General features: G+C 42.8%; 1 protein-coding gene across 1 annotated transcript in view; it reads left to right on the forward strand.

The window, feature by feature from the left end:
- Window positions 1–19,214, forward strand: part of MLPH (melanophilin) — an 88,264-nt gene that overhangs the window by 54,094 nt on the left and 14,956 nt on the right. The window contains exons 10-11 of the mRNA XM_063115868.1: window positions 4,084–4,167; window positions 6,867–7,070. Of these exons, the coding sequence (XP_062971938.1) occupies window positions 4,084–4,167; window positions 6,867–7,070 (288 nt within the window). The remainder of the gene's footprint in view (window positions 1–4,083; window positions 4,168–6,866; window positions 7,071–19,214) is intronic.

Below are 19,214 nucleotides of genomic sequence, written 5' to 3' on the forward strand. Positions count from 1 at the left end.
TATGGCATGAGTTTCCAAGCTCACATATGGGTCCTTACTTGGCTGAGGGGGAATATCTTGTTTAGCGGCCGTAGCATCAGCTGGGCCTTGCCATACATTAGCACAAGCCCCAGCCACGGAGGGCTGAGGGGTGCTGCTACTATCATTATTCTTAGGAACCGTGGGGACATCAGAGGGAGGGACTACAGTCTGACGCCCTTTGACAGATGCTGTATTAGTGGATACGCCTGATGACTGTGGGGCCTTAGTAACCGATGTAATACTTGTCACTGTGGGAGTGGGTGCAGCTGTGGGTGCTAGTTGAGGTAAATGAGTCTCTGCACTGGGTAATTCACTATTTGATCCTACTGAGGGTCTTGGTGTTGTGGCCTGAGCTTGTTGTGTAACCTGTGTATTGACTGTATGTAATGGATTTGAGGACCAATCTAGACTGGACAGCCATTGAAGCAAGCCTCATGGAGTGGTAGCTCCTGATGGTGGTGCAGTAGGTTGTGTAAACATGTTCTCACCTTGAGATAAAGTCTGGGGGGATCCCACAATGGGAAGAATGCCGTTAATCAAAGGTGTTGATATGGAAGCAGTTGAAGGTTGAGTTAAAGCGAGACCGCCAGAGCCCAGGAGATGGAGGCAGTGACTGAAGTGAAGACAAGCTGGGAGATGCCTCGATTGCATCCAGTCGCACTGTAATAGATGACCATAACTTATCCTGAGTTTGTTGTCTGGTGGAGGGCCTACCCACAACCCTCCTACTCTGAATAATAGGCGGTACAGCGATAGGTGAGGGAATTCCTCTATCTTGTTCTGTTGCCTGAAATCTATTCAAAATATCAAAGAGATCGGGAGAATCACTGTCCTCAGATAAAGAATCCCTATGAGGCCTAGGGTGTTTTTGAGGGGGAGGGGCTTTCCCTTTACCCTTCTTTCCTCCAATCCCTTTCTTTGATGGCATGATAAAGCGGGTAGACAATGACAATGAAACCAAGGCTACAGTTTATCTCCCTCAACAAATGGGGCCTTCACCTAACTGAGGCCACAAAAAAATAAAAATTTAATAAGGGATTTTGATTTCCGAACATGTGATTTAAACTTGTTTTTAGAAGAAAAACAATGTTTTAAATGCCAAGGTATTAACAAGATGTAAAGGAAAGAAGTAACGAACACTGCAAATGCAGTAACTGAGGTCTAGCTGCCTGCAAGGCCAGGATCTGCCTCCAACCTGGTGACTAGGCCCAAACATAAGCCTTTTTGGCCCACTGTGTGGCACCCCACACCGTGCTAGGCTGCATCCCTGATTGAGGAGTTTGCAGGGCAAGGGCCTAGGAGAACCCCTCCCGCAGTCCAAACCTAGTTGTTTAAATCAATAGCATGGCGTGTGCTGGTTTACAGCTGCGCCTGGGCCTCCAGAAAACACCCACGATAAGGCCTGCCAAGCACATGGTCATGGGCGAGGCCTCCGCCTCCCCTTGACGTTGCCACGGTGATCCTCAATGGGGGGGTTATGATGCCACCCGCCCCACGATTGCCACCCGCTTTGTTTGCAGCCGGGCCTGGGCGAGACATGCTAGGCCAGTATCACTGTCCCACCCCACCAGGAACAAGCACATGCCTGTGAGGGGTAGGTGGATCAAGGCCACTGTGGCAGTCAATGTGGTGGTGCAGAGAGGACCATCCGGTCCCCCCCAAACCTGGGCCTTTCAGCCGGAAGGGACTGGGCGAGACACTTGCTCGCTCTGGACGACACCGCCTTGTGCTTCGCCATCACCAGGTGAGTCTGGCTGATCATGCTCCGCGTCGCTCTGTTCCACAAGCTGCTGATGGATCCGTTGATCTCGGCAGCTGCTTTAGAAAAGAGGAGGAGAGGAGGGGCACACGCCTTTAAATAAGCTCTACGTCCCCTCCCCTTCTCTTTTGGCGCTATTTGCCAGGCAATTGCTGGTGTCCATGCAGTCTCTTTCCTCCCCCACCCGCAATTAGCTTCCCCACACCCAGGCAATGCCGGGTGCAGCAGAGTAGCATTTCCGCAGACAAACACTTCAGGAGTAATTGTATGGATGCAATAGAAGGAGCAGTACATTTTTCTGTTACTTCCTTGCTTTAATTCCTCTGTAAGGATAGAAATAACTGAATATGTACCACTTGGGCCATAGCTAGACCTAAGGTTTATCCCAGGATTGTCCTGGGGTCAAACCTGTTCATCTAAGTGCCACACAGGGCATCCAGCGCTCAGGCAGGGACGAACCCGGGATGATCCTGTGGTAAAGCTTAGGTCTAGCTACGGCCTTGGTCACTGCAAACATAGCTCCTACGTGATGAACCAGCCACTTTTGGAACCAGTTGTTTGTCAGTTCCAACTGCATTGTGAGCACATTATATATCCTTTTCATTCTTCTGGCTGTGTGGTTGTTGTTCCTCAGCTTGGGATAGAGCAGGAAGGAGGAACAGCTGAGCCTGGGAGTGTTTGCGGAGGGGCCCTTTGCAGGAACAGGCAGAAGCCAGCTGCAGGAGAATGCAGCTGACCGCAATCCCTAATTACCACCATCCCTGATGGTTGTGTGCGATCTCCAGGTTTTGAGGTAATAAGCCTGTGTGCACCAGTTGCTGGGGAACATGGGCGGGAGGGTGCTTTTGCACCATGTCCTGCCTTGTTCATCCCTGGCCGATGGCTGATCAGCCACTGTGCGAACAGAGTGCTGGGCTAGATGGACCCTTGGTCTGATCCAGTATGGTACTTCTTATGTTCTTATACTATAAAAAAAATACTTCCTTTGAATAACCTGGCAGTAATTTCAGTAGCACGTTTAGAGTGTGAATTACTTATGCTATTCACCTCATTTATCTCATGAGATAGTCTTTTACCTTTTCTCATTTTCCAAATAAGATAGAATCTATGAGGCTGATGCCCAAGGAAACACAATCGCTAATCAATTACAGGCCTTCTCTCCATGGTTTAGTCTTATTAAGAAAGAACAGTACTTTTCAAAATATTTGCTTGACCTATCGTTTCCTGCCCTAAGAAAGGCCTTTACTGCCCTTTGTTTTCAGACAATGCCCTCTGCTTTCTTGGAGGGGAAGTATAAAAAAGTCCCCCATGCCCAGCGGATCTGTTTCTGTGGCTCTGGGGAGATCGAAGACCTAACGCATTATCTTCTGTGTTGCCCTCTGTATAAAGAAATCAGGGAGCGTTTTCTAAAGGAACTATTGTTAGCAAGAGCGGGTTGGCACACTAGAGACATTATCTGCGATCTGCTGGCGGACCATAGTAAAGTAATCACAATTAAGGTAGCAAAGTTTGCGGCTGCAGCCCAAAGAATCAGAAATAACTTTCTAAACAAAGTCTGCGTAGATTGTAAGGGGGACCATTTGATTTAATAGTTTTGTATAAACTATCAACAGAGATCCCACCTATCTGATAGTGCCAGATATTGACTGCTAGTGTTTTAGGTTATAATGTAATCACTGAAATTAACCTTGTGACTTAGGCATGTATGTCACCATTGTGATAGCAAAGGGTGGGTGCTGCAGATAAATGGAGCACCCCTAGAGTGACCCACTAACTGAGTCCTTGGTTGAGAAAGGATTGTACCTCGAATATTTTGAATATTTCAAATAATGTGTGTTGCTATATGTGAGCAATTCTGTATTTTGCAATGGTCTTTGTGCTACAAACAAATAAACTATTCATTCATTCATTTTCCAAATACAGAACTGGTTAAAATGTAAATGTTCATGACTTAACTGAAATTTAAAACCAGGCCCCACACCCAGTTCATAATATTGCCTATTGGTTCACAAAAGTGAAGCATCTGAACATGTAAAAAGATCTCACATTCTTAACCCTTAAAAAAAACCCTTTGAGTTATTCCAGTAATATGATGAGGCTTGCCTTGTTATTTCTGAATGATTTAAAATCAATTATTTAAATTAGCAGTGCTGTCACTATATAGCTGTGGTTGGAATTAGGACCTGCTGAGCCCTCCTTCTCAAGGTGAAGGTGTTAGGAGCTATTCTTTATTTTTTCCTTAACTGCTAAGAAAATAACGGTGGTGGGCTCTATCCTATGCTATCTTCTTTCTTCTCTCTTAGATACTTGAACTGAACAAACGCATGTCAGCTATCGAACACATGCTGAACCGTCTTGAGGGAAAGATCCTGGTTCACGCAAAAGAGGTAAACTCAGGAAAGGAGACTTTTTGCATGGGTGGACAAGAGCCCTATTTGGGCATTCAGTCCTCATGCAGTTATAAACATATAATGGGACAGGGCTTGCATTCTGATTGCCCAAACTTGCCACTTGTGTTGAAAGAAAAGGCCTGGAGTGGGGAGCCAACCGTACCCTCCTAGCCTCTGCATGCAATGGAAGAGAGGCAGGTGGCTACCAGGAGGAGGGCCTTCTCTGCTGTGGCACCCCGGCTGTGGAATGAGCTCCCTAAGGAGGTTCGCTTGGCACCTACATTATATGCTTTTAGACGCCAGGTGAAGACCTTTTAATTCTCCCAGTATTTTAATTGTCTATAAATACATTTTAACTTGGTGTTTTAAATTTGTAATTTTGCATTGCTGCTGTTTTTATCTGGTGGAGCTTTTATATTGTATTTTATATTATGGTTTTATACTGTTGTTTTATACTTTGGATGTTTTTAACTTTTGTGAACCGCCCAGAGACCTCCGGCTATTGGGGGGTATAGAAATGTAATAAATAAATAAATAAATAAAATAGAAGCTGGACCCTCGCCTGAGGCTGGCTTAGCTGGCACAGTGGCCTTTTCGGTGGTGTTGTCAGTGGCCATAGCTAGACCTAAGGTTTATCCGTGGATCGTCCTGGGGTCAAACCTGTTCATCTAGGTGACACACAGGGGATCCAGTGCTCAGGCAGGGGTTAACCCTGGATGATCCCAGGATAAACCTTAGGTCTAGCTGTGGCCTGTGTTAGGCTGCTGCATCCCTTCTGCAACTCAACAGGCCAGCAGGAATTTGACATTTGTGACTTCATTTTGGAAATATATGAAGTCTGTTACGACTGCTATGGTTTTTTTTATTATAATATGTTCCTTGTCTTCTTGTATAGTTTTTTGTTGTTGTAATTGAATATTATAATAATGTTATATAATGTGAGCCACTTCGAGAGCTTTTTAAAGCTTTATGACAGATAAAATATAAATAAATTATTGTCCGAAATTATTGTTCACATTAAAAGTGGAATGTGGCTGTGCTTATTTGGGACATTTTCACATTGGACACTAAAAGTAAGGCTGCATTCAGACAACGCAACAGTCCATGGTGGAGTAATAATAAACTCGACAGTTATTTATCTAGGGGGCACTCCCCACATGACATGATAACAATCAACCCTGGTGTGGATTAGGATCAGCTTGAATTGACGATTAGTCCACACTGAGTTGAGTCGCCCACTCTCCCCCCTCAGTACTCCCGCTAGTATCCCATCAGCTATTGCTGCTGAAAATCTATCTTGCCAGCTGGACTAGAGAAGCAGCCACTGCTTTGACCACTCTTGCCTTGCAACTCTGTGGCTGATAAAATAACCAATGGTGGCTGAGGAAATAACCAATGGTGCCCTCCACACAACACAATAACCAATGGTGGTTCAAATAGCCAACTCTGCACAGCATTGGTTATTTCAGCCAAATAATAATAATAATAATAATAACAACAACAACAACAACAACAACAACATATTTATTACCCGCCTCTCCCTGTGGATCGAGGTGGGGAACAACACTAAATAAAATATAACACATAAAATTAGTTTAAAAAGCATAAAAAACACAATATAATATTAAAATAATCACAACAGCTTAAAATTCTTAGGTTTAAAATTCATCTGGGTAGAAATAACCAACCATTAGTTAAAAAACACCCTCCACACAATAACCCATGGTGGGTTAATAACAAACTATTGACTATTTAAACCACCATTGCTTATTATGTTGTCTGACTCTGAAACCAGTCTTTGAGTCTGCCATGAACAGACACAATGTGCATAGGAAAACATTGTTAATGTGTAGGTTAGATACCAGAAGAAAATGAACATTTCAGCCAGTGTAGATTTTATGTGCCTGTTAAAATGCAAAAGAAAAATGTCATATGTTGTCCTTTGGTTGTGTTATCAGGCCTGTTTTTAATATAGACAGAAAACTGAATTGGAAGTTAGGGTATTGTTTCAATATAATTTTTCCTTTCATTATTATTGAATCTATGATTTGATTTAAAGGTAATGTTTTCCTTTCATGGATGGGAATACCCATCCATGAAAACCAGTTGTATCAGAAAGACATAATTCATGGATTTTATCAATTATCCTTCTTGGGTGCAAGTGGACAAGAAACTAGTTTCTTTCTCACAGATCTTTATAATAAATTTCATATAGAGTTTGTATCCCAATGTACAAAATTCTCCACAGTCCTAAGTCATTTTCTGCATACCCCAAGTCAGGACAAGTAAGTGAAATTCTGCTAGAATCTGTACCTATCACACAATTAATAATAGACAGTCATTTATATCCCATAACACAATTTAATGTACTACTAGTGTTACCAGAACTAAGTAGCGATAATTCTGGTAATATCACCACCACTGACCATACCACTAATATGTCCTTTTCTAAAGATCAGTGTTTTACAATCTCACAGACTTACCTTTGTAATTAAATCTCAACCCATCCTAGATGAGTCACCCACTTCCATGATGGTTTTTGTTTTGTTTTTGGTAGAATCATTGTTTCTAGTCAACCTAAAAGGCACCCACTGAAATATTCAAACAGTTTGGTGAAGCAAACTAGATCATATAACCTGAGTATTTCATTATTATTATTATTATTATTATTATTATTATTATTATTATTATTCTAGCCTTTGGCTCCTGAGTTGCAAACTGATCCTAGCATAGAAGAGAAAGAACTGAAGAAGAAACTGGAAGAGCTGGCAAGTAACATTAGTGACAAAGCAGTTTCATCTGAAGAAGAAGGAGGAGAAGGAGGAGGAGGAAAGAAGGATGAAGAGCCCAAACCAGAAATGAGCATATCCAGTGATGAGCTGCCTACTGATGCTGAGAAGGTATTGGTCCTTCCTTGCATTCTGCCTTTCCTTTCCCTCTGTTCACCATCTCTTACAGAAAGTCTGACCATGCATCTGAGTTCACCTCCCTTATGGCATAACCAACTTGCTTTGCCTGTACAAGTCAGCTACTTGCAATAACGCAAGTGTTAGGGTGGATTCAGACAGTCTAATCATGCCTCTTGCAGGAGATAATGCTCATTTATGACATTGTCCATACGATTGCATAGGATGGAACAGTGAGGCTGTTCAAAATCAAAATCACCATTGGATAATTTGGCTCTTCGAATCCACCCTTATGTACTATTAATAAATCACACTTGGGGTAAAACAAGATGTAATATTGGAGATCTCCCACCGTGTATTTTGTTTAATAGTTGAATAGTAGCCATGTGGGGAGGGGAAGGAGTGTGTGTGTGTGTGTGTGTGTGTGTGTGTGTGTGTGTTAATCCTTCCCCCTGTGATGTTTTCCCATTCAAAATTGCTTCAGTAAATTTATTTGCCCAGATGGGGCAATCATACAGACAGGGTAAATAGCAATTTTGAGGGCGGTGGCAGGGGGAAAGCTATTTTCTTCTCGAAAGAAAAGTAATAAGAAGGGTTTAAACCAGAGATGTGGAATCTCCAGCCCACAGGCCTAATCCAGCTCATGGCGGTTCTGCATCCAACAGAGCATCCTTGGGCTCCTCTAAGGAGTGGGGCTATCTCCAATTGAAATACCAGGAGGGGTGTGTGTAGGACACAGGATTCGGCTCATGCCAGGAGGGCCAATCACTCTTCCCAATGCTGGTAGGTGCGGTCGTGACCTCCCCACCTCAACGCTCCCCTATTCTGCATCTCTTATTTAAACACACACAATGCCCCAGAACTGCATTCCCAGTCAGAACCAGGGCTTTTAAACTTTGAAAAAAGGAGATTTGATAGCACATCTCTCAATGCCACATGTAGTTGCACTCTTATAATCCTAATTATACTTTTGATAAAAAAATAAGACCCATTTGAACCACGTAGGACTTCTTTCCCAATAAGGACTGGGTGCTTAATATAGAATCATAGAGTTGGAATAGGTGCTGGAGTCCATCTAGTCCAAGGCTCAATGCAGGTTCTGCAATGCAGAATGCAGCTACGGCAGCCCTGACAGATGGCCACCCAGCTGCTGCGTAATACCCCCTGCAAAGGAGAACCCATCACCTCTGGAGGCAACCTCTTCCACTGCCAAACAATCCTCAGTGTTAGGAAGTTTCTCTTACTGCTTAGCCAAAATCTTGCTTTCTTGCAATTTCCACCCACTGCTTTTAGTCCTGCCCTCTAGATCTACAGAGGGTCTGTATTTATACTTATTGTTGTTTTTCGCCTCAATCCAAATGGAGAGGCAGGTAAGAAATTATTATTATTATTATTATTATTATTATTATTATTATTATTATTTATCATCATCATCATCATTAAAACAATTCTGGTCCATCTCCTGTAAGACAGCTCTTTGGGTATCTGAAACCCACCACTTTGTTTCTCCTTCATCTTCTCTTCTCCAGGCTAAACATACCCCCTAGTCTTTCAACTGTTCCTCATACTGTATGTCTTGGATTCCAGTCTTCTCACCATCCTCATTGATCTTATCTGGATATGGTCCACTTTGTCAATGTCCTTCTTAAAATGCGGTGCCCAGAATTGAGCACAGTACTCCAAATGGGGCCTGACTTATACAGAATGTTTATTTATTTATGAATGAATGAATGAGTGAATGAATGACGTTCATTACTCGCTTTTCATTATAAAATAATCCTAAAGCAGAATAACTATTCCTTCCCCTGACCTGGATATTATACTTCTGTTCAGGGATGGGAGACTCAGGGATGCTCAAGCTTGCTGACATTCTCCAAACTTTACTTCAAAGCTCAGTTCATCTTGCCCCTGTTCTCATTTGTGCTTGTTTTTCGATTCATTCAAAAGTGGAAGGTGCACATTTTTTAAAAAAAAAAAAAACTTTTGCATTTTTGTGGTGTGAATTTTTTTAAAATGCAGTTTAAGTTGTGCTTTTTTAAAGTTGTGCATTTTTAAAGTGCACATTTTGCGATTGTGAACACAAGTTCAAGAATTTGTGAGCATTCTCTAAGCCAAGGATTCTCAAACATTCCATAAAGGGCCACCACATGTCAATACAGTAACTAAGAATGTAACTCTAAACACATTTGTTGGGTTATACATCCATTGAAGTCTGTGGGAGTTTCTTCTAAGAAAAATATGCCTCTGGTGATTTTGTAAACCTTTTGAAATGTAAGACCAAACTACCAGTGGATTCAGCATAAAACATTCACCCTTGTCCAACATGGTTTAGGAGACTGCTAGTCAGTCAACAAATAGGGAAGTGGATTCCTACATTTTCAGCCTAGCAGAATCCATTAGGCTAAGTAGGAAAATCGTTCTTCTTAAACTGAAAAGTCTTTGCAAAATAAATGTTATTTGTCACTGCTAATATAAAACTTTACCATCTTCTACCAAGGATTAATGATTCCAAGGGCCCGTCTACACTTGTCTAGATGAAACGTAACAAGTTGGCAGAGATGACGTCAGCAGTCACGTGATGCTGTTGTTGTTACGTTTCTTCTGACTTTTAAAACCGTTCCACTTTCTGTTAAAATCGTTTTAAAACTAACAATGTGCCCCAACCTTTCGTTGCTTTCAATGCCGTCTTTCAAAGTCATGTCTCGTGACCATGGTCTTTGCTTCCTGCTTAGGACAAGTGAGGGCTTTTCTAGGGGAGGGAGAGCTGGCACAACACAACGAGGGGGAGGGGGAGGGAGGGTGGTGAAAGAGGGGACAGAGGCTTAATTTTTTAAAAAAACCGCTTATCTTTCGGGGTGCACGTGGCCCCTTTAAGACGCTGCAGGGCTTCCCTTGTCCCTATGCGTCGCCCCGCCTCCCTGCCGGCTTATCCTGGCAGGTCTAGCTCAGAGTCACCTGAAGAAGGAGGTTTACTTCAGAGCCGGTATGAGCATAATGAAGAACGTTCTAAAGAAAAGTGTGCCGGGGTAAAACAATAGAAGAAAAGGTATTTTGATTGACTGGGCTCAAGTTGCATTTTGTAACGTAGCAAGGGAGGATGCAACAATGCACTTAAACAACGGTGTAATGAATAGTGTAGATCCTGCCCAAGAGCCTATGGATCTGGACTGATCGTTTTGGCTAAGCTCCTTCTGACGTTATAACATATGAAGGATTCAATTATAATTAATAGATGGAAGATCTTGTGTCCCTCTTGCTGCTTCCTAGTCTCTCAGTGGGTATTCTTCCTTCTGAGATGTTCCATTAGCACCAAACAGAGAGGTTTGCATTCCTTTGGGTTTCTAATGGCTTCTTTGTCCATCATTTCCCATTTTATTGTTGTCGCTGAGCATCATGATGCATCTCTTAATGAATAGCTTTGGCATCAAAGAATTGAACTTGAGCCAGGCTGTCTATACCAGTCCATGAAAGGCTACTTTCTTCACCATCTAAGAAAGGGGAACAAAAAGTGTAGGCCCTAGGCAGTCCCCAAGCTCTTTCTAACAGCCACTAGACCCCCAGCATCTGCCATCGCTGTGAAAATGGGGTGGGGTGTGGCAGGAAAAAGTGTGCTCAGGTTTAGCGTTCCTACTGCAGAGCAGGAACCTCATTCCTAGCAGTAGTTGAAAGTGCCTGCCTACTTTCTTGGATGCTCTAGGAATGAGATTACTTGTCATGTCTAACCGTACTGCCCATGTTTCGGGAGAAGGTGTTTCAGGTAATCAATCAGGATCAGAATCAGAACTAGAAGATGCAGTGCCAGACACCAGCAGGCCCATACCAGTGGGGGAGGAAGCTCTCACAGGCGATTCCCAGCTGGGAGTCAGCCCCCTCCAGAGGTTACCTCCTCAAGGCCAAATCCTACACACTCAGTGGGAAGTGAATGTGCTTCCGGGAGTGAGTGTTCTGAAACATTAACTGATGGTAGGATCTGCTGGAAGCTGAAATGCACGGCGCATAAAGAAGCCGTGAGAAAGTCGGAGAGATTACACCAGAACCTACCAACGCACCAGGCACTTTGAAGTTACGGGCATTTGAGAAGTAACTTCTTTCTCTTCTTGAATGGACAGTTGTCTTGCTTAGTTTGCATAGTTTTGCCTAGGGGGTTGTTTCAAAGAAGTAGACTCTATTTGGGTTGAAGAGACATTTGTTGCTTAATAAAAGCTTTGTAGATTACTTACCAAGCCTCATCATTTGCCTCCCATCAAAAGTATGAGCAGTCTGAGAGACACAACATTACTGCTATATGAAAGGAACCATAGAGCTTTTTCCTAGAGCATTTTCTTCTTTTTTGGTGATTAGATTGGGGTGGCTGTGTTGAGGCAGGGGGGACTGCAATACCTTGATGCTGTTGTTGAAAGATGAAGTTCTGTTGCTGCTGGGATGTGTATGAAGTGTGTGTGTACACACACACACACACACGCACACGTATCCCCTGCCACTACAGCAGACACCCGATGTGACTCCCAGAACTTAAATTTGTATTTATTTATTTAAAACATTTCTTGGCCGCCTTTCAGGTCAGAACTCAGAAGCTCTCACAAGATGGCTTACAACAATAAAATACATTAAAAACTATTAAAAATACTAAGAACAATAAAACATGAACATAATAAAATCGTAATAACACAATAAAAGCCAACAGTAAAAATAAGCAACAACAGTGCCAATAACAGCAAGAACTGTATACCCCTGAACTTTTAGCAAAATCTTTTTTCCATGAGATCTTGGTCATTCACATCTCTACGGGGAAGAGATAATTGAAAATTTAGTTGCCTGTGAAAACAAAGTGATAAGAGGTCAGAGAGATGAAGAATGAAATGATATTGGAGACAGATGAACACACACAAATTCAGAAATAGTTCAGATGTACAGAACTGTTTAACTGGACATTGAAATTAAGTTCAAATTTGGGGTATCTAAAATATCCACCACCATCACAACTGTCCCCACCAGTACTTAGAAGTGCATTAGCAATGACTTAATTGGCACATGCCAGAGCTTGGAGACAGCTGGCTGTCATATCATCAGCATACTCCATGGTCTGCAGTCCTCTAGACTTGCCCACATGCCCAATCCAACTCACTTTCTGATCAAAAGCAGTCTCTGGCATGTTAATGTTTTGGAACTAAAGAATCAGACTCCCAAATCCAATGTACTCTGTAATGTGACAGCAACTCTGTTTGATATCAACTCTGCATTCCCAAAATCCACCCCCCATAACATGCAAATTCTTTTAGTTTGTAGACCCTTTAACCGTAATTATGGAATTCATACATTCAAGATTAGAGGCTCCAATGAGTAAGCCTGAGACTCTGACAATGCCCAAAGGTCACAGGTTGCAATCTGAGCATGAATCTATAGCAAAATGCAGGGATTTCCATGTCTTAAGGATGAAATTCTTGGCACTGCACATCAGCCTCCAAACTTCGAGGCTCACAAGCGTCCTGGGCCTTTGCATTTTGGCTCCGTGGACTTCTTCACTTGGCCAGCTGAGGTGTGTTGGAGCAGGAGTGAAGGAGGCTGGCGGGGCGGGGGCGGGGTTTGGCCTAAGTCAGATCCTGACTTCCCCAGCCCCCTCCCCACACTGCCTTTACCTCAGAGAGGCAGCCGGGCGCAGCTCTCTCTCGGTGCCAGTGACGGGGGGCAGGACGAGGAACGCTGTCTCCGACCCAGGAATCTGGATTCTCCTATGCCCTTCCCCCAAACTCTGGCTAGGGGCCCCATAGGGCGGCTTCCTTAGGCAGTGTATAAGTATTGCAAATAAATGACATGTCCTGAGTCCTTTCAGCTGTGTTGACAAAAGTACTGAATTCAAGACAGCAGAAGTAACCATATCAGTACAAGATAGAGTGATACATATTTATTGGGCTTCCTAAATCAGAAATAATCATAATTTGCATTTTGGGGGCAAAAGGTCTTTGTTCTAAACTCCAGTGGTTTGGTATGAAATTTTGAGTATAATCAATGGATTTTGCATTTTAATACACAGATAATGCTGTCATTAAAGGCCATGCTTACTCCCTTGAAAAATCAAAATCTGAAAATAAGTTTTATGCAGAACTGCTAATAGGAATTCAGTAATTGAATGCTGTGGTGACATTTTGAATATGTATTTAAAATGTGTGAATTCACATTGTATAAATTATCTTTTTTTCCCCCCAGCCCCCACCACACCATGCTATTGAATACCTGGTATTCTCATTGGCAGAATGGAGAAGCGGTCAAATTAAAAATGCCCCCCCCCCTTGGAGACAAATGGCCACCACTAACAGTCCCCTTCCTGGTCTCTAAGGTATCAGATAGCTCCTTTGTGGCTTCTCAGAAGCCTCTGCCTAATGGTGGCTGCCTCTTCACTTGCCTTTTGAGGTGGTGCCTTTGTCGCAGCTTTATTCTGTGGAACATTATCCGAGATCAAAGTGCTACTTTGGCTCCTCGGGAGGCTGAGAGCCCTCCATGGACAATGTGGAGCCTTTCAATTAAAGCTTCCACACACTTTCCCACAGCTTCGCTGCCTGCCATTCTCTCTTATTCCCCCATTTCCGCTGCTCTGCACATGGGTTAAAATAACTCTCCTCCTGTGTGTAGAGCCTGCAGAGGTTACCAGGTAGGGCTTTTTGTGGCATCACAGCCTGAGCGCTTGAGAGCCATTAACACCATAGAGAGAGACCTGCATGACACATTGAAAGGATAGAAGCATTAGGGTGATCATTCTATCCTCTGCGCAGCTTGAGAAATGGGAAGGAGTTGCCCCAACCCTTTGAAGTACTAGAAAGAAACTTATGGCTTAGCAGCAAGCCTTAGAGGCCGATTTAAAAAGAAGAAGAAGAAGAAGAAAAGCATGCAGTCAGCCCATGCATGCAAGCTACTTTGACCTTGCAAGTGTGAAAATAGATATTTCAGACTAGGAAACTATTCCCTAAAGGTGCCAGGAGTTATGCACATAGCAACTTGCTGGTTACTAATGTCTTTTGATACATAAGTAAATATAAGAATGACTGGGTGGCGGCGGGTGGGATCAGATCCATAAATATAAGCCAAGTGGGAAAAGGTGAGTTTAGTACACTGTTTCGTGGTGGCTAATTGTCAGATTGGAAGTCCCAAATTCTAATCTCATCCCAACCATAAATGTACTAGGTGACTTTATGCAAAGTACTATCTCGCAATCTCCGCACCCACTCCATCCTCTCCAACATGAGGATAATAAAGTTAGCTTACCTCACAAGGCTATATGGTTTGCTGATATATATGAATATATTGTGTAATTATGGAAATGCCTGTCATGTGCAGTAAGTGGTCCAGGTACAAGACAACATTATTGTGCTACATGCTCTCCACTTCCAAGAAGCAAGACGCATCAGGCAGCCTTGCAGAATTTAGTTTCTTTTGGCTGAGAGATGGCACTGGAGACTTACAGGGCCGGTTCAAACATAACACATGCCTCTGGAGGTCAGACAGGCTCCAACCTTGTACTCCTTTCGGCGCCTCCTGAAAACATCTTTATTCCAAGAAGCCTTTCTTTAACATGCAGCCTTGGATTTCTGTGTTGTTGTTTTTTGCTTCTTTTTAAATTTTGTTTTAACTGTTTTATTCTGTTTTTATTTTCATTTTACCTTGTACACCGTTCCGAAATTTTTTCAGTGAGGAGCGGTATATAAAAATTCTAAATAAATAAATAAATAATAAATAAATAATAACACAAAGCCATGAAGGTTAAGCGTTTTGAGCTAACTATGATGGTTTGGAATGCTGTGTGTAACATGTTTTTCCTAACCATGGTGGCTTCATAACCATGGTTTAACCACATAGCACAAATGTGGAGGGAAAGGCACCATAAATGAATGACGAAGGAGGAGGCAAACTCTGGTGCTCAAGAAATAAATAAAATTTATTGTGCTCTGTGCATTTTGGAGAGGATGTCTCCTTCTTCAGGAGTTATAAAACAAACAAGTTTCAAGGCCTTTTCAACATAAGAATACTATATTTTCTTGAAATTTTTTAAAATGATTTAATAATAATAATAATAATAATAATAATAATAATAATAATAATAAATTCCCACTTCTGATTTTACACACATTGTTCCCATGTTTTTTTCTCATAGCTGATTTTTAACAGTAGTGAAAACAATGCTTTTTTATATTCACATATCACTTTCAACTAGGGTGACCATATGACCGGATTTGCCCGGTCATTTGCCACTGTAGCCAAACACATTCTTCCCAGCCCTTGTGAGGTGCAACTCATCCCTTGCCAGCAGTCCATCTTCCAAGTAGCATAGCCCATGGTCCCAGAATCCATGGGACCTTCATAGCTAATCATTCACCCAGATTATTTTTCTTTACCTTTCTAATCCTCTTCCAAGAACTGGGAGGATGGATGAGAAAACTATCTGGGCCCCAAAGTGCTTGAATTTCCTTCGCAGAGCTTCAAAGTTTGACATGATTTCTTCATAGCTCCACTTGGCAATATCATTTGTTCCCACATGGATGAGAAGAAAAGGGTATGTGTCAGTGGGCTTTATCAGCTTTGGTAACCCTTCAGTCACATCTCTAATCTGTGCTCCAGGGAGACAGCATACCTGGTGAGTCCATGGGTCTTCACGACATACTTGGATTTCAATCCCATGCAGAAGGAAGTCTCCCACAATGACAACTCTTCTCTTCTTCTGGGTCGACTGATGTTCTGCCTCTTGTTCACTATTGCATGGGGTTCCCTGTAATTCTTCCTCTGCAAACTGTCCTCCAATCTCATCTTCCAATAGCTGAAAGTATTACATAGCTCTAATGCTTCCACTGGTGCAGAATGTCATCTAGGTCTTCTGCTCCTAACTATCTCTCTTTTCCAGGGAGTTTCCTCTTCATTGGCTTCCCTCGCCTCAGCATTCTCCACTTCTACTTCAGCTTGCTGTTGCTCTTTAATCTCTTGTGCTTCTTGTTGCTGTTGCAGTTCGACTGTTCTGTCTAAGAACTTTTCGCCTTCTCTTATTCCTTGGAGTGTGGACACTCACTGCTCAAGTCCTCTCACTTTTTCTTCCAATAGGGTAACCAGCTTACACTTGTTGCAGGTGTACGCCACGTCGATCTCAGGCAGGAACAAGAACATTGCACACACTTTGCAGGTCACCACCACTAGAGACTCTTTTCCATTCATATTGTCTATTTCCATTTTGTTTCTTCCTTTCAGATTGTATTGGAATTGCCTGTGCTTTGTCGTCCTCTCTGAAGGTGCACAACAAGGTCCCCTACTATATGAATATGTCTTACGAGAAGAATTTTTATTGTTGTCAGGGACCTCCCCCTTGACCTCCCCTGCCGAACTCCCCCTGACAAACTCCTGTTTGCTTGCTCTGATCGCTCACTCTCTGGGGGCTGGCTTCCTTTTGTATTTGTATTTGTATTTGTATTTTTTTATTTATTACATATTTATACTGCCCAACAGCCTAAGCTCTCTGGGCAGTTTACAACTAAAACCATAAAATCCAGTTTAAAAACTTTAAGATCACATAACACCAGAATAAATGTGGCTGGTTACTTCTACCGCCACACTGATTTGTAGCTCCTAAGCCAGCTGAGACAGCTCCTCTTCTCTGCTTCTGCTCAGCTTGGAGTCAGGAATCAGAATGAGACTCCTCGCCCACTCAGCTGCTGAGAGCAATCACACCACACCCCTTCAGGCCCTGCAGCAATTCTCAGGACATGCCTCAGGACAGGCAAGATGCTTTCAATCCCATGCTGCTGTTATCAGCACAGCGACCTTGAGCTGTAAATGCTCAGCCTTTCGGTTTCTTTCTACCTATTCAAAGTCCAAAACTGCTGTTTTTCACCTACACATGCATAAGCACACATAAAGAGACTGGGAGCTGTCCTTTCAGGGCGTCATGAGATGAGTATTTTATTGCACGGTTTTCACTGGGCAATCATGGATTTTTGTGGGTCGCTCTCACCATGTTCTGCATCTCGCGCTCCACCTGCCCCTTCTAGCTTTCTTCACATAACAAAAAATACCTTGGTAAATCCAAATTATTTTTGAGACAGAACTTGCCGCTATTTCCTGCTGTGTGCAGAAGCAGCAGCACGATCAAAATGGGCCACTGAATGGGCCACTTGCACATTGTTTACTTCCTCTTTTGAAAGAAGAAGTAACGAGGGACAAAAGTGTGGGCAGAGAAGTGACGGTAAGGAAATGCTCTCAAAGCATCATCAGATGGGTGGATTTTCACATTTGCTCTGGGCTTCTGCTGCTGTCCCACAATAGCAACAATCTCTTCACATGGGGAGAGAACCATGTGGCTCATTCAGGGGGCATTTTTGTGCCACCTTTTCTGCACACAGCAGAAAATGGTGGCACATTCCATTTTTAAAAAGATATATTAAAAGCGGCCTATTTTGTGACAGAAAAATGAGTGGGAATAGCAGGAGGCAAATGTCATAATCTAAAAGATGGGCAGTAAGTGGGCAGTAGTGAGCATGCGATAAAATGCTTGCCTGATGATGTTCTCAGAGTACAAACCTGCAGGTAATTTCCTGATTCAGATGACCTTAATCTCCCTTTCTTCACACGATTCATATGGCATGAAGAGAGAATAAGGAGCTGCGAATTCTGGCCATTACACCACCATCGCATCTCCTGCTGAATCCGCCACCTCCGTACACTGGAGGTATGCCTGCAGAGGGGAAGCTGGCCGAATCACCTTGTCAATGTCCCTGTGATGGGACATGCAATTGGCAGACTTCTTTTCAGCAGACAGGTCCCCACAGAGTGGACAACGTAGATGCAGGTTTTTTAGGATCACTCTGCTCTCTTTTAATTGATGGCTGTATTACTGTTTTAAGAAATGTGATTCAAAAATATTTTAAATAAATAAAAAAGAAATAGAATTATGAGAAAGGAGAAAAATCCCTCTATCCACTTTCTTCATGCTATGCATGCAGGCATAGTTTTATAAACCTCAGTCATCTTCCTTGCCATTACCATATCATACTTTTCCAACTTTTACTCTGTACAGCACCATGTACATTGATGGTGCTATATAAAATAATAATAATAATAATAATAATAATAATAATAATAATAATAATAATAATAAGCCCAATATTCTTTAACCCTTTCTCACACTGTAAATGCTTTAACCCCTTGATCCTTTGGTTATCCTTTTCTTCACCCTTTCTTCTACTTCTGTTATACCTTTATTGAAATGGGGCAACCCTAACTGTACATACTATACCAAGTGTGGCCACACCACGGAGTTATATAGAGATACTAGCTGTACCTGGCATAACATACGCCGTTGTAGCATATCTTAAAGTTTATTAATTAAATATCATCGTGGGGGTGGGGGCTGCTTGGAGGCTGCTGATACAGTGCTGTCTGGCAGACCGGGGGGCAGGGAGGTCAGAGGGAGGGGGAGCAGGTGTCCCCCTCTCCCTGGGGTTCCTGTCAGACTTGGGCCGCCCACCCAACTGGCATGAGGTTAGGCCGGGGCCTGGGCTCGCAGCAGGTGAGTGGCCTCCCACCCAGCCCCCAAGGGCCCCAGCCGTGCCTCACTCATGCTCCAGACCGTGGTGCTGCCCCCTTCGTGGGAGGGAGCAAAGAGGCAGAAAGGGGGGTAGGATTACCTTGGAAGGCCTGGAGGAGTTGGGCAAGGGGCTTAGCAACCTGTATCAGCTGACGTTACATGTTGTTACTGTTGCTTAGCAACCTGTATCAGCTGATGCCTTTACGGAAACATACCTAAGTGTTAGATAGATAGATAGATAGATAGATAGATAGATAGATAGATAGATAGATTATGATACTGGCAGTTTTATTTTCAGTGCCTTTCCTAATAATCTGTAGTGTGGAATTTGCCTTTTTCACTGCTGCCACACTAAATTAATGTTAACCACCTCCCAGCACAGACCCAATAAGTTTGTATTTAAAGTTAGTTGTTGTTTTTGTCCCAGTGTGCCTTATTTTATAGTTACTTACTGTAAAATACTCAAGTTACTTATTCAATTGCAGTTTTGTTGCCTGTTTGTTTGGAAATGTTTTTTGGAACTCTTTGTTCCAAAAAGAACACTGAGTTCTAAAAAGAACACTGAGTTCTAAAATGAACAC

The sequence above is a fragment of the Elgaria multicarinata genome, chromosome 2 (genome assembly GCF_023053635.1).
Source record: "Elgaria multicarinata webbii isolate HBS135686 ecotype San Diego chromosome 2, rElgMul1.1.pri, whole genome shotgun sequence".
NCBI lineage: Eukaryota > Metazoa > Chordata > Lepidosauria > Squamata > Anguidae > Elgaria > Elgaria multicarinata.